This window comes from Periophthalmus magnuspinnatus, chromosome 22 (genome assembly GCF_009829125.3).
Source record: "Periophthalmus magnuspinnatus isolate fPerMag1 chromosome 22, fPerMag1.2.pri, whole genome shotgun sequence".
Lineage (NCBI taxonomy): Eukaryota > Metazoa > Chordata > Actinopteri > Gobiiformes > Gobiidae > Periophthalmus > Periophthalmus magnuspinnatus.
The window spans coordinates 3,970,328-3,986,464 of record NC_047147.1 but is presented as its reverse complement, the minus strand read 5'-3'; the positions used below and the strand labels follow the sequence as shown (position 1 = coordinate 3,986,464).

The following is a 16,137-nucleotide window of genomic DNA, read 5'->3' as shown; positions in this document are numbered from 1 at the left end:
ATTTCTTTATCATTGCGTAATTTTTTTTCCTCAGCCACCATCCTTCCTTTGAGCATGTCCAAAACCATCTGATTCTTAATATTCTTATTATTTTTCATCACAATTTTCCAATATATTTCGTGCTGTTGTTTTGTAGTTAAATGCATGTTGTAGAGTCACCCTAGCTTTGTGCCTGCCTCTGAGCCCAGGGCCAGTGCAGAATTTGAACAGCTGCAGACGTCTATTTTAAGGTCTGCCTCAGACCTCCACAGGCAAACGGTGACAATTGTCAGTTCTCTGTCAATGCCAAGTCATAGTGCAAGTATTTAGGCTTTAGTACTGCAAGATTAATCACAATCAAAATCACAATTTGAATGGAGGAAATTAGTAAATCTCAAATTACAATTGTTGAAGTGCCATAATGCCCTCCACAAACAACAAAATTTCCTGTTTTAGTCTGTATAAAACTACTAGCCCTGTAGTTTAGATCTGTGCAAAACATGTTCTGAGATTTTATTCTTGCATTGTTTTGTTGGTTCAAATTTCAACATTTTGTCAGTTCTCCTGGATGCATTTTAAACTTTGAAAAAAAAATCCTGTTTTTGAAACATAAATTGCAAAAAATGCTTGCTTGACAGAAAAATCACAATTAGATTTTTTCTCCATATGATTCAACCCTATGAGGCATATCCGCCATTGCATTACAACTACTGACTGATTTAATTTAAGAAGCGGAAAGCCAACTAAGTCAGACCATCTCCAGAACTGCAGCTCTTGTGATTTGCAGTGGTCTGCAGTTGTCAGTATTTATCCTGGTTTAGTCCTAGCTTAGACCTGATTTAGTCCTGTGAATTTGTTTTACCTGGTTTAGTGCTGGGTTAGTGCAGCTTTTGTGGGGGTTTTGCATGGGTATGTAATATGGAAAAATGTAGTGATAAAGTCTCCAAACTAATAATAATTCAGTGTATTTCAGAACATGTTTGTAGAGATCTAATCAACAGGCTTAACAACTTTTACACAGAATAAGACCCCATGGAGACACAGGGACACTTCTGCAATCTGCAGAAGACATTATATTACCTAACTAACTGCAGGCTTTGCTAATCATAATCATTTGAAATTGCACAGGTACAGTCTCAGGCAGTGTTAATTTTCTTCCCTGTGCATCCTTTGCTTATGATACTCATAATTTAATTGTCTTATTCTGCACAAAAACTGCATCCCTGTAGTTTGTGATTGTGATTGTCTGTACAATCATGTTCTGAAATGTGACTCTTGTATTAGTTTGTCAGTTCATATTTCAGTGTTTTTGTGTAATTCATAGACCGTTTATATAAATGGACATAGCTAACCTGCTAGCTGCCGTGTTCCAAATAGGAAATGACCATAGGCGCGCTTCCGACTCCAATTCACTTTCCATTGAAAATCTGTTGCAACTCTCTCTGTAACTGCTGCTGTCAAGCTTGTCATTTTGGTCTTAAAAGTTGCGTATTAATCCTCTCTTGCTATGTTGCTATGATACTCCAAATTCGCTCTATAACTGCTAGCCTTATTTGACTGGAACCGAACGCTATGGGTGACGTCACACTCACCTAAGCCTCATTTCCACTGGCACAGTTCGCTTAGGGCCGCCTTGGCATGGAACAGTTGGAGAGTGGGCACCTCCAGCCGGGAGCGCTTCGATTACAAACGGTCCAGGTCGCATTTGGACATGACACAGGTCTAGCAAGACACACCCAATGGCGTGACATAGTCGCGGCGCAGGACAGATATAAAAACATCCGTACTACAGGAGCATCAAAACAGATCAACAGCGGCAGCAAGTACAGAATTCCTATTTTGTTGGGAACACACAAGTTATGACCAGGTGCAGTGTCAACTGGTCTTAACTTGAGCTGATGCACTAAGTACTGCTACTTTAGTTCACTACGTCCGACATACAGTTGAAACCAGAAGTTTACATATACTGTATTAAAAGACACATACATACCCTTTTTTTCTCAATGTCTGACATGAAATCAGACTAAACTTCTCCTATTTCAGGTCAATTAGGATTAACAAAATGATTTCTATTTGCTAAATGCCAGAAAAATTAGAGAAGGACTTAATTACTTATTTCATTACTTTGTTCAAAGTCATAGATTTCATTAGTATTTGGTACCATTGCTTTTAAACTGTATGACTTGGGTCAGATATTTTGGATATCCTTCCACAAGTTTCTCACCATAGTTAGCAGGAATTTTGGCCCTTTCCTCCTGACAGAACTGGTGTAACTGAGCCAAGTTTGTAGGCCGTCTTACTTGCACATGCTTTTCATGTCTGCCCATACAGTTTCAATAGGATTCAGATCAGGGCTTTGTGATGCCCATTTGCATTTGCAAACTGTGATCTGGCTTTTTATGTTTATTTTGGAGTAATGGCTTCTTCCTACAGTACAGTCCTTGTTTCACTGTGGATAATGACACACTCTTACCAGCTTCAGCAGCATCTTTACAAGGTCTTTTACTTTTGTTCTTGGGATGATCTGCACATTTCAGACCAAAGCACGTTCATCTCTGGGACACAGAACCTGTCTCCTTCCTGAGTGGTGTGATGGCTGGACATTCTGGTGGTCTTTATACTTGTGTATAATTGTTTGAACAGATGAATGTGGCACCTTCACCATCTGGAAATTGCACCCAAGAATGAACCAGACTTGTGGAAGTCCACAATTCCTGATATCTTGGCTGATTTCTTTGGACTTTCCCATGATGCTGCACAAAGAAGCAGTGTGTTTCAGGTGTGCTTCAAATACATCCACAGATGTGTTTCTAACTCAAATGTTGACAATAAACCAATCAGAAGCTTCCAAAGACATGACATCATCATCTCGGTTTTCCCAAATAGTTTAAATGTAGTTATCTTACTGTATGTAAACTTTTGACTTAATGAAAAATTAAAAAAATCTTTCCCTCATTATTCTGGTATTTAGGAAATAGAAATAATTTTGTTAATGCTAATTGATCTAAAACGGGAAAGGTTTAGTCTGATTTCTTGTCAGACAGTGTGGAAAAAAAGCATGTGTCTTTTTACATAGTGTATATAAATTTCTGGTTTCAACTGTAGCTAAGCCCCATGTAAGACTCAGGACTGACTTAAGAGCAGCTGGGGTCTTGGCCTGCAGGGCTCAGTATCTATGAGGGGTTGTTTAGTCCCAAGTGAATGGTGAAAAATTAGGACTGTTCTGTGGCCATACTGATTAACAATTTAAAACTAAATATTATATATTTTGAATGGGAAAAAGTCATGAAAACCCACAAATAGATGAATTAGCATGCTCCTTGGATAGCTTTATGTAACTCTGGTCCAGTAGGTAGTGGTAGTAGGTGGCTTATCGACCGCTTTCATTTTGAGCACATTTGGAGAGTTTTTTTGTTTTTTTACAAGAGCAGCAGGGATCCCTGTGCCTTCTCAGAATTTGGCAGATGACGCTGTGTCAAAAATCTGCTCCAAACCAGTTGCTTCCAGATTATGTTATTGATAATGAGTGAGGTTCCCATAGCGATAGCAAAGCATGGCTCCCACACAATGTGGTCACAATACTCCATCATGTTTTAAAGAGGAATCATGAAATTTAAGTAGCAATTTAATTCTACTGGTCTTATTTGGTAATTTCACCCTTTACTGATTTAGACAGGTGGTTGGACACTTTCTGATAGGGCTGCACAATATCTTGTATCGAGATTGCAATTTTGGTTTATACAATATTTATATCACAATAACACCCAAGGTTCCCCATCTGACACAAATGTACAGATTTTTTTAATAGAAAAATTAAATAAGGTTAGGTTTGGTTTTTATTTGATAGACTTTGTACTAGTAAATTAAAACATGCCGTTTTTGTTTTAAAGAAGATGTTAGTTATAATATGTTCATTATTATATTATGATGTATAATTCATCTAAAATGACTTAATAAGAGAACGATGTCTGCTGATTTTCACTTGCATTGCCCAATGGGAGCTGATGTTGCCATTAACGTCCTTACAACAAAGCTGTGAGCACATCCAGTGGATAGCTGTGGGTCACGCTAACAAGCTGTGGATTTTTTTTCTCATTTGTACCAAAATGGCTTGACTGTTGGGATGCCCGGATAAAGGAGATCAAATGACCGCTGCTGATTAAGAAAATAAAATTGGAATATGTAGTAAGTACAGAGGAGTGGGCATATACCAGTGCTGGTGAAGACGGAGCTGATCAACAAAATTAAGTTTTGAAAATAAGCAATTAACTATTGCTCAGACATGCACAAATCACAAATACAACTTCAAGTGGGTAAATAGTGAGGGGAAACAATTAACATGCTTAAAAGCTCTAAAACGTTGATATTGCATAATAGGCCCCCCTTAATATAACTGAAATGATCAAAAAGTATAGTAAAACATTGGTATAATATTGATATTGTACTCAATATATTACAAATTGTTTTATTTTCTAATATCGTGCAGTCCAGCTTTCTGACCCAAGACTTAACCTGTGCAGTTATTGAGCTGGGATTCATGGACTAAACCAGGACAGAACCATGCAGTACTTATTTTGGACTGAAGCAGGATTAAACTAGGGCTAAACCAGTAATAAAAGTATCAGAATGTATTTGCCATTGCAGTGTAATAATACACAGAAACAATACACTGTATTCAGTTGAAGGTTATCAGTTGAAGTAAATCAGTCAATGAATAGTTCGGGGCAGATTCCTGTTTTGTCCACACATCCCATCCTCCTGATCAGATTTTTAATTAGTGTTACATTTAGTTTTACAGAGCATTCTTTACTCCTTATTTGCTAATTCTTCGCTAATATATTATGATCGGGTAACACTGTAGTTGTAGTAATAGCTGTGCGTCCAGGCCAGTACGTACGCTGAGGTTTCCTCCCAGTTGCCCGATTTACTTCTGCTGTCAGAGTCTTTCTGTCCCTGCTTCTGTCTGTGTCTCCACTGGTTGTTTTCAGATTCTGTAATATGATGATGTCATTCTCCCATCTGTGTTAAAGTAAGATTATTCTCAATCAAATCAAAATTTGAGTGTACATAATTAGTAAATCACAAAGGCTGCAATTTTCAAGTACAATATTTTCCTCCACAAAGACTGTCCTGTGTTATTCTGCATAAAAGTGTCTAACCCTGTAGTTTTGATCTGTAAAAACATGCTCTGAAATGTGATTCTTGTATTAGTTTGTCAGGTCACATTTCAGTCCATTTGTCAATACCTCTGGTTAAAATGTGAACTTTGAACAGAATTTTGTTTTGAAAACAAATTGCAAATCTAATCGCAATCGAAATGCTTTTCAGAAAAGAAAAAAAAAACTGATTAGGTTTTTTTTCCCCAAATCATGCATTGACTAGTAGAATGTTGTAATGTCATCTGAAACCCAGCAGGTACTGTGAAATTGCAACAGATTTCTGCAGTAATAATAATTCACTTGGTCCTTGACATTTTTAATGACAAAACGGTTGTGATTTAAGGGGAAGCCCAACTCTGTCCCTCCTGTGTCTGATCTGAGTGTGTAGATATGTATTGTTTTTACTGTTGTTCTGTGAGTCATGGTGCCATCATCTCAGCTGCTCTTCCTGTTCAGAGGGCACATTTCACCTCTGAGTCACACAGGTCTGAACCAGGTCTGAACCAGGTCTGAACCAGGTCTGAACCAGGTCTGAACCAGGTCTGAACCAGGTCTGAACCAGGTCTGAACCAGGTCTGAACCAGGTCTGAACCAGGTCTAAACCAGGTCTGAACCAGGTGTAAAGTAATGTCTAAACCAGGATAAATAAGGAACAAAGCAGGTCTACTCTGAATAAAGGACTAAATCTGGACCACACCAGGTCTGAACCAGGCCTAAACTTGTAGTAACTAGACTAAGCATGAACTGGACAGGTTTGAATCAGGAGTACTGAACAGGACCATGACTGCACCAGACTAAATAAGGACTAAAGCTGTAGTGCTGTTGATTTTGATTCTAAATCTTAATGATTCTGGGTCGATTCCAAATGTTCAAAAATTAATTTTAAATTATGTTAATAGCAGTGTTTCCACCCCTTATAATTCCTTGCCTTTTTAGAGTTTACGGCGTTTGTCTTCGTCAGTAAACTGGGAATAAGCCTGTGTGTTGTATTAAATGCTTTTAAAAACGTGCTATGCCACAAATTCATCAAAACAACTGTGTTTTTTAAGTCATTGTCTCTTTAAGCCTCTCCATCGTTCCACACTCTGGAGCGGACTGTCCCTGAGCACACTGGCACGCACACTCATACAGAGGACACTGTGAGACCACAAAGAGACAGAAAAGAGACAAATGGGATATTAGAGCTACTTTGAATCACTTTTGCTCTGTGGTTTGTTTGCCATGTTGTTGTTGTGCGAAGGAAAGCTAATGTGCTAACTACAGACACAACTTGTTGGACTTAAAGGGCCAGAGCTCCTTTTATCATAAATATGCAATTAAATGTATTTATCTTTGGCAAATAGGCCTATATATTTAAGTTTAAACACTGCAGTATGAATTAACTGGGACGATAATGATTGAACTGATCTATTATTTTTATTGAATTATGAGCTAAAAGAAAATAACCTATAAATAAATACAATTTCAAGTACCTTCTTTCTGATTCTTACCTTACACTTCTATTTTGTCTGGATATACAGTTTACAGATTGTTACAACAGGAAACTTGAAATAAATAATCTTTTGAATTAGAAATAGTTTCAGATTTGAATTTAGAATTGTTTTTGAATCGAATCAGGACCCCAATAATCAAAATCAAATCACCAGGGACTTAAAGATTCACACCCCTATAAACCAGGGCTAAACCAGGACTAAACCAGGACTACACCAGGACTAAACCAGGACTAAACCAGGACTAAACCAGGACTACACCAGGACTAAACCAGGACTAAACCAGGACTACACCAGGACTACACCAGGACTAAACCAGGACTAAACCAGGACTAAACCAGGACTAAACCAGGACTAAACCAGGTTAGACCAGGACTAAACCAGGACTGAACAAGGAGGCAGCAATTTCAACATGCAAAAATGTTTATCATGCCCCAAAAAGTGAAACTCGTTAAATTAGTTCTTGTTTAGGTAATTATTCCAGAGTAATTTGGCCCAAAGCTTAATTTAAATGGTTGGAAAATTGTTGTGCATTTGGATTTGTAATAATAAACAGCTCGGGGCGCTCAAAGGGGTGACTCACATCACTCCATTGGCTTATTTACTGTAGAAGAGCTGCACATGTGTGCCAGTGTTTCCCATACATTTTGTTCATACTATGGTGGCACAAACACTTTCTGTATTAATAATTTTCTTCCATACAATTTGTGGAGTTTAAATGTCACTTATTGCCTGTATTTTATACTTACACAGCTTTTTTGAACATTTTAGTTACTTTTTCATGTTAATGACAATACAGGGAGCAACAAAGTGAGATTTTGTCATGTGAGTGTTTAGTCTATGTTGTTTTTAGACTATCAGGGAGAATTTTAGACAATGGGGGGCGTCATAGTCTATTCTATTGATGGGAAACTGTGTGAAAGACAGAGTTGTTTGCACTGGATTGAAAGAAGAATAGTCTTAACTACACTGAATGATCAACACATAAACAAATGAACCCTCATGAACAGTTTTATACTTATATTTTAACAGCACTATCACTGTATATTTTTTTCTTCTAATGAGACAAAACTGCAAAGAAGCTATAGTCTTATTTACCTGACAAAATTTGGACTTGAAAATAATCTGAGGTCTGTAGTCCACTGTCCTATAGGGATGGGACAATCATTTATCATGCACCTGATCCTGCAAGACAGTTAATGCTATAATATTTTGCACACATGAATAAATTCCCATGTTTTTAAATTTGGCTCTGACAAAAAAGGTTTGTCATGATAATTACTATATCGACCTAACGTTCAATATATGAAAGATGGAACAATATATTTTGCCCTAAAGTCACAACACAACTCTTTGGTGTTTGTTCGATCGTTTGGAAGAAAGTAGCTAATTTTATGGTGTCTGAAAATTTACATATCTCAGTATAATTTCTTTTGATTATCTAAGTATTGAATCTGTCAAATGGACAAAAGTAAAAAAATGTATAAATATAAACTCTAAACTTGTGTCCAGTTGACAGAATTCAATTTTGTTTGCGATGGAACCAACCTGGACGGCTGAAGGACAGACACAGATATTATTATTATTATTAGTAGTAGTAGTAGTAGTAGTAGTAGTAGTAGTAGTAGTAGTAGTAGTAGCAGTAGCAGTAGTAGTAGTAGTAGTAGCAAAAAAAGACAACTTTTTCCTGGGTTTCCTTGTTTATAGATGCCATTTTGAATACTTTTGGGCATTCAAAAGGTATCATTTGGTTTGGACTGTTAATTGCTTAATTACAACTGTACAAATTTTTATCACTCTGAAATCATTAAAGGTTAAAAACTGTTTACAGTGCAGTAAAATATTTATATATTTTTTATTATTCTATTATTTTCTTTTCATTGACATTTATTAAAACCCATAGTACGTAACTTTTTAGCCTCTATAAAAGTCTGTGTTTTTATTATTATTATTATTTTTATTTTTTTTCCCATTTTGGTTGTGTTTACTGCACTGAAAAAGGCGTGTCCTTACTGTGAGCTTGCATCTCCACAAACCCTACTCTGTCCTGAAGAAGGGCCTCTTCCTGCTTGTTTCCATGGAAATATTGTTCCTTGATGATGATGATGTGCCACCTCCAGAAAGTGACATCCTGTACTATTAATTTTTGTTTTTTAGTGAAATACTTAACATTCTAGTTTAGCAGATGTTATTGCCTTATCAGGTACGTTAGCCATTAAACTAATACAAGAATTCCATGCATATTTGTTCATCTGTAGAGCTCTAAACTACAGGTGTTAGCAGCTTTTACACAGAATAAGACACACGGGGGCATTTAGGACTATATATTACCTAAATAACTGCAGTCTTTCTGTTTTACTTAAAGTTGCACATTGTAACTTTTCTGGTAGGGGGTCTGCCACCAACTCGTTTCTATGGAGATGTTATTGTTTTGCTTAAAAATTCCACTGAATGGCATTGAATCTATTGCATTTATTCATTTAAGGGAGTTTTTTATTGCTTAAAATAACTTGAAAAACGTGCATGATTAGTGTCAGTGGAATTGCTGATGAGCTTAATGCCATACTGAAAAAATCCTGGGCACATCTCCATGCAACAAGCAGGTGGCTAATCCTCCAACAGAAAAGTTAGACTTACTAACACGTTTATCCATTTTAAATTCATTGTTCAATCTTGCATCTAACCTACTTTTTTGTTTCTCTCTTGTTTTCTGTGCAGGAATTCACAAATGCACAAAGAACTTAACTCAACTTTAAGAAGAGTTTTTGCAACGAATGTTTGAAAATAGTACCCGACATTTGAACTTAAATGTAGTCTTCACAGTCATATTTGGATGGTTGGTTAAAAACTTTTCCTTCGCTTCTTGATGCCCGTCATGAATGAACCCGCCCCGCAAAAACCAGGCGCTAAACGAACGGGAAAGCGGATAACATTTTTCACAGAACAAGCTATGAAGGAGGCATCCCAACACCAGCAGGACTACTATCTCCAAACCGGGAACGCTGTGGATCCTGGGCAAAGCGAAGCCGTGAATACAGCAAACTCTAACACAGACGGACACAATATGTATTTAAATTCGGTTATTTTTAGCCCAGATAAAGGAGATCAAAGCAGGGGAGGGCATTATCAACAAACTGTGCCGATGAAGTGGTCGCAACAAGAAGCAATGCAGCAACAACAGCAGCAGCAGAGGCAAGCAGCTTGGACTAACAGCATGGCTAACTGGACGTCCAACTACGCAAATTTTATGGGAGATACGAGGAGCCAGGTGGGGTTTGTAAAGTCAATGCAAGAACAGCAACAACAGCAACCCCCTCTAACAAATCCCACGTCCACTCAGCCCCCTTCCCAATCATTTCAGAACACGTTAAAACCAGGAACGCTTAGCCAGCAACAACAGCAACAACAACAACAACATGGCAATGCTAGCAGTAGTAGTTCAGTCTTGCAGCCTTTCCAGTTAGCATTCGGACAGCCTAAAACGCATCTCTCGTCATTTTACCCAGCGTTTCAAGGGAATCGGACTACTTCAGCTCTTCCCAACCCTCCTAGTTATCAGAGCAAAGCGCCTAACGTTTTGCCGCACAATCCAGTGCAAATAATACAAAGCCAGAGTTCGACGCAACAACAATTGGTGCACGAACAAAGGTTGAACTTGCAGCAGTTGCCGCATCAGCGTTTGAACCAACAAAACATGCATGACTTTTTCCCCTCAGCTCAGCAGCCTGTAGTCGTGCACTCGAATGAATCCACTCTCCCAGCTCCCCCGAAAATCCCAGAACCGATAATTCAAGATATAACACCTGAACCGCAACAACAAACCATAGATCTGCTACACCAAATTCAACCAAGTGAACCGACATCGCCGCAGCTGTCACTGAGGAGATCGCGGCGGTTGTCGAAAGAGGGAGGAGCCCCGAGCTTGGAAAATCCGTTCCTGGTTTCTTCGTTGTCGGCTTCTTTTCCGGATCAGGGCACCCAAATCCAAAACGGAGCACCCACAGGCGTCATTCAGAGCACCCGGAGGAAGAGGAGGGTGTCACAGGAAGTTAACTTAGAGACGCTGGCGCAGAAGGCTTCAGAGATGGAGTCGCTGCCGTCCAACTTTGTGAAGGTAAATGATGACTGATGTGCTTTTTAAAATATTGTTGTCGCGTTGTACTAAAAATATCTCATTGTGTAAGATTATGTAACAAGGCAACAGTTACACCTCCACTCACTTGTGCTTTTGCTGTAGTAAATACATTTTCTTACATGGTATTAGTTGTAGTAGTTATAGTAGAACGATACTAAAATTTCAAACTCAATTTCGATAGTAAGGAATAGACTCGATACTCAATAGCGATGATACTAAAAAACACTCTTTATTTCAACTACAGAATGTTATTTTCAGCATTAGTTTTTCAGCGTTGTAGTACTTTCTTTTGTATTACTGTGTTGTTTTATATGTGTGTAATCCCTCAGTGTGCATGTGTCTAATACTTGTGAAACATACAGAGACACATCATTATAAAACTATTCAGTAAAGGTCTATTTCTGTCTGGTGAGTGTGACTTTTTAGTATTGATGACTATGACTATGTTTTAATGTTGATCAGGATATGATTTTTAATACTTCTGACAACCCTATAGTAATTATGTAGTATAGTAATGATAATAACAGCAGTCATGTTTTAGTTGGAGTTATTATAAATGGTTAATTAATGTACTGTTCATTTAAAAATTGGGAAATACTTAATACAAGTGTGCAATGTTACTATTTATAACATAGTCAAATGTTAATGTTTGTTTAGAATTGTTGATAGAAGAACATTCACAGTTTTACTCACTGTTATTGACAGTGACATCATGGCCAAACAACAGTGAAATGTTTGATTTCACTTTCATTCGTTTGATTTCCAGTGTGTCATACATTATAAGTCCTCTGCAGTGTGAGTAGCCTTCAAAGTAAAATATGACAAAAACATTTAGATTAATATTGTGTTGTGAACTGTAGCCACATTTATTAATTAACCAATTCATTTTTACAACCATTGTTCTGTAATGTTCAAATTAGACAGAATCTGGCAACATTATATTATTGACAGGCAAAGCACAGTTCTTATTTACAGTTGTGTAAGCTCTGAGGCAATGGCTCTTGCCTCACTGTGTTTAAACAGGAACAGGCTAAAGCTAATGCTAAACTAGAGGAAGGAAGAGGTTACTGTAACCAAATGTTTACACTCTCATGTTAGTTAAATGTAGGCCAGGTCTCAGTGCTCCTCCTCACTCATTATTCAGACTAATTAACATAAGACCTGCCATTTGTGATTTGTTTTAATAAGAGGAGTCTTTTCAAAGTTCACATTTTAAACACATCCAGAAGAATTGACAAAAAAACTGAAATATGAATATGCTTTTTTTTTTGCAGAATAAGAATATTTTGTTTGTGAAGGAAATTATTACATGCAGCCTTTGTGATTTGCTGATTGTGTCAATTCAAATTGTGGTTTAGATTAGACAGTAAACTGAGCTGTGCTCATGCACGATTACATAGAGTTCAATAGCCCTCACTCACACTTTAGCAGAGAAAATAAGTCCAGCACCTTGAAATATCTCTTAAATAGTGAGGCAGATATGAGTGATATACTCCTCCTGAGTTTATGGACTAAACACTGTGGAGCAGCGAGGGTTAAACAGGAGAAGAGGCTTCAATACTTGTGTCTGTCCACAGTCCATACTGAAGGTGAGCGCGGATTCACTGTGAGTTTTGGAGCAGAATACATTCACTTTTTCCTCTTATCCTCTTTTCTCTCCGCACACAAGACAGGGCTTATAAATGGCACATGTGTGCGTCCATGAGCGACCGTGCTGTGCTTTGGTCCACCTCCTCCAACCGGGCAAAAGTCCCAAACTCACACTACTGTGATTTAGGGACTATCTGTGCTTGGGCATGATTCTATTGGGTTAGTGTGTGTGCACCATAATATGCTTTTAAGGATATTTTATGGAAGGTAAAAAATGAATAGATTATTTGATTAATTGAAGTAAATAATCAATATATAACTCAATTACTAAAATAATTGATAGGTGCAGCCCTAGTTGCAGCTCTAAATCATCTCAACTACACAGTTACAAAATGAGCCATATAAAAACAGTATTTTCTACACTTTTGTCCTTTTTTTCAGGTCAGGGTGGTTTTATCAGCATGACTCATTTTGCTGAGTAATAGATTTGTAAGATCTCTTTTCCATAAAACACAATCCCAAAAGTACAGAATGTTTTTTTTCCATCTTTTTATTTGGAAAAAAAATTAACAAAGTTTATTATAGACAGTTTACTGCTGCTTCGCCTTCGACTATTACAGCTAATGTAACATTACTACTACTGCTAACACTGCTACTACTACTACTAATACTGCTGCTAATACTTTTACTGCTACTGCTGCTGGGGATGCTACTGCAGTATTATTTCTAGACTGGTTTCGGTTAAAATTAGAGTTGTCAAAAGTATTTGATACTAAACATTCACACTGAAATGAGCCTTTCCTGAATAGTTCTGAGCTGTATCAGAACTCTCATCATAGACACATATACACCCATGGACCACTGTGGGACCTCCCTGGACACTGAGGGATTGCACATAAGGCCACATGGGAATATCAAAGAAAGTACTACGATTTAATGTTAACATGACATTCTTTTGTCTAAATAGTGTTTTGTTTTTTTCATTGTGATATTGGAATCAATCTGTTCTTTAGTATCAGTATCGAATTTGAAATTTTCACATTGTGATGGCAAAGTATAATGACATCATCACATTTTAGAGAAAAACACCCGCTGAGTATCCCTGTTTTAGATATATGTCATATTTTTTTGCATTGGTAGTTTTGTGCTCCTTGTGCAAGAGCATTCTGCCCCAGCTGCTGCAGGAGCTCTGCCAACTGTGTGTGTTGGAACGAAGCTGATTTCACTCAACACCTCCTGTGTACTCTGTGTGTACTGTGTGTGTGTACTGTGTGTATTCTGCGTGTACAGTGTGTACATGCCTGTGCTTGAGGTGTGACCAAGCCTTATCAAAACACATACTTGTACTCTGCTAATGTGAGCTCAATAAATCTGCAGAATTTTACTAAAAGTTTGCAAAAAAAGTACACAAAGTTTGAATATTGAGTTATTGAGTTATATATTGTTTATAATAAAAAACATCCCAAAATGTTACAAAAAGAGCTGATTAAAGATAAGAATAGAACAAACGCATGTTGTTAAAGGAAGTGTATATAAGATTTACATTTTAAATTTCATAAACTTGACCTAACTGTGTTTGGTATGTTCAGCTTTTATTGATAACAATTGTAATGCTGATTTATTGTTAGTTACTAAAACATTAGACATGATCTCCCATTTACTTATGTTATAATTTGGTTTTGTGATTCAAGACGCTTCAGATCCAGTCAGACCGCAGAATGATTCTAGCATGAGTCTCTTATTTGAGTTGCCAGTTTCATGGCTCAAATACAGTTGGTTTAAACCTAAAGGATTCTTCTCTCACTCATCTGAATCGTCACTACCTAAAGCCCAGCGCCTGCAGCTATTATTTCGATACTAGTAGGAATACTTCCTGTTGCTTGAAAAGTGTTGTGAAAGTGCCTGGTGTGCTCAGAGGGAGTGAGTCTGTGCCCTGGTTTTGCCTTTGGGACAGTGGATCTGACAGAGCTGTGTTTGGTTACACACACCTCCCCCACCAGAAAAATCACAAAGTTCAAAGACAGAAAAGAGAAAAGGAGGAGAGGGAAAGAGGAGAGGGGAGAGAAACGGAGTAATGGACGGAGGGAAAGGGGAGAATAGAGGTTGGTAATAGGAAGGAGAGAGAAAGGGGGAGAGAGAGGAGGGGGTGGAAGGGGAGAGGACAGAGTGGGAGTGGGGGAGAATTATGTTGTAGGGAGATGAGTGAAGGAGGAGAGGACAAGAGATGGCAGGAAGGAGAGAGAGAGAGGATAGGGAAAGTGAAAGAGATATGAGAGGAGAGATGGGATAGAGGGAGAAAGTAATGGAGAAAGTAAGAGAAGAAGGGAGAGAGATGAGCAAAAGGAAGAGAGGAGAGCAGAGGTGATTGGAGGGAGAGGTTGGAAAGGGGAGAGAAGGAGGAGTGGGGAAGTATTGGAGAGAGGGAGGGAGGGAGGGAGGGAGGGGAAGGGGGAAGAAGAAAAACAGGAGGGGGAGGGGGAAAGAAGGGGGAGAGAGAAAGAGAAGAAGAGTGAGTAGAGAGGGGTGAATAAGCAAGAGAAGAGGGGGAGGGTAGAGAGAGAGAGTGCAAAGCTCAGCAGAAAATCTCTCTCTTTTTTGGAGCACTCTGGGTCTTTCCACCAACAACAAAACCACATGTTGGATTCAGAGGGATGTGGCCGCAGAGAATGTTGCACAAATCAACTTTTAAAAGTGCTGTGCCTGATTTTTACCATCTTAAAAATGTGAAAAACAGAACTAGTTAATTTGAAATGATTTGCAGTGGTCCAAAGTTACTTCTCACTTGCCTTATGCATTCAGAGCATCCTAATTATTCACCACAATGAGTTTGAAAGTTGCAAAAAGGGTTTATAGAGGCCAGAGCAGAGTTTTTCCATTATGGTAATGCCAACAAAAACTAGCATGTTAACTGTCCACTTCCTGATACTCTTAGAAAACGCTTTACAAGACAGACCACAGAGGAATTTAAAGCTATAACATGTAAATTAAGCAGGTGTTGAACCCTTCACCACAAAAATGACATATAGCTGTACATATACATACAGCATGCTAACAACGTACTTCCTGGTGTGTGAATGATAAAATGCTTCATATATAGATGCAGATGGAACACAGCTGTTTCATTTTGACCCTAAGTGCTGCTTTTACAATACATAAAAATTTAACTTAAAAAATGTGGTACACTCCCTTTAATTGTCTTTGTCCTTTTGAATGTACAGTAGTGCTGCCTGTTTCTCCTGCGCTGCAGTCTCTCTGATCCAGCCCTCGCCTTCTCTTCTGTTCTGTTCTGTGAAGTTTGTCGTGTTTCTGGTTTGACTCAAAGCAAAAATGTGGAGAATGTCCCTGGTCACATGAACCTCAGAGCTGCACCATAACCACCTGTAACACTCCCTCCCGTACTACTACAGGCTTCAAAGAGGCTGTGAATGGACAGCACATGCTATGTCTGTTTAAGTTTACAATTATTTAAAGGGGGTTGCAGTGGCCAATGTGAAAATAAAATTGATATCAAGACACTAATCGATGGTAAAACTTAAGATTGAAACTTAGTACTTTACATAGGACCTTCCTTGGATAGTTTTAAATGGTCTACATCAGAACTATTATAAGATCATATAGTAACATCAAAGATACTATTATTTAGTGTTGTCAATTGCAACAGTAGAAATGATAGAATCTTGATGAAAATTTGATCAGCCCAAATATAGGAGACATAAGACTTAATGACTTTTTATTTTACTGATTGCATTTTGGTAAACTACAACATTTCAAGTAGAATCGTTTC

The 16,137-nt window shown here is 38.0% G+C and overlaps 1 protein-coding gene across 1 annotated transcript in view; it reads left to right on the top strand.

Moving 5' to 3' along the window:
• The window catches only part of mideasb (mitotic deacetylase associated SANT domain protein b), a 40,333-nt gene that overhangs the window by 3,777 nt on the left and 20,419 nt on the right, over positions 1–16,137 (top strand). Inside the window, exon 2 of the mRNA XM_033988042.2 lies at positions 9,347–10,742. Within this exon, the coding sequence (XP_033843933.1) occupies positions 9,495–10,742 (1,248 nt within the window). The 5' untranslated portion in view covers positions 9,347–9,494. The remainder of the gene's footprint in view (positions 1–9,346; positions 10,743–16,137) is intronic.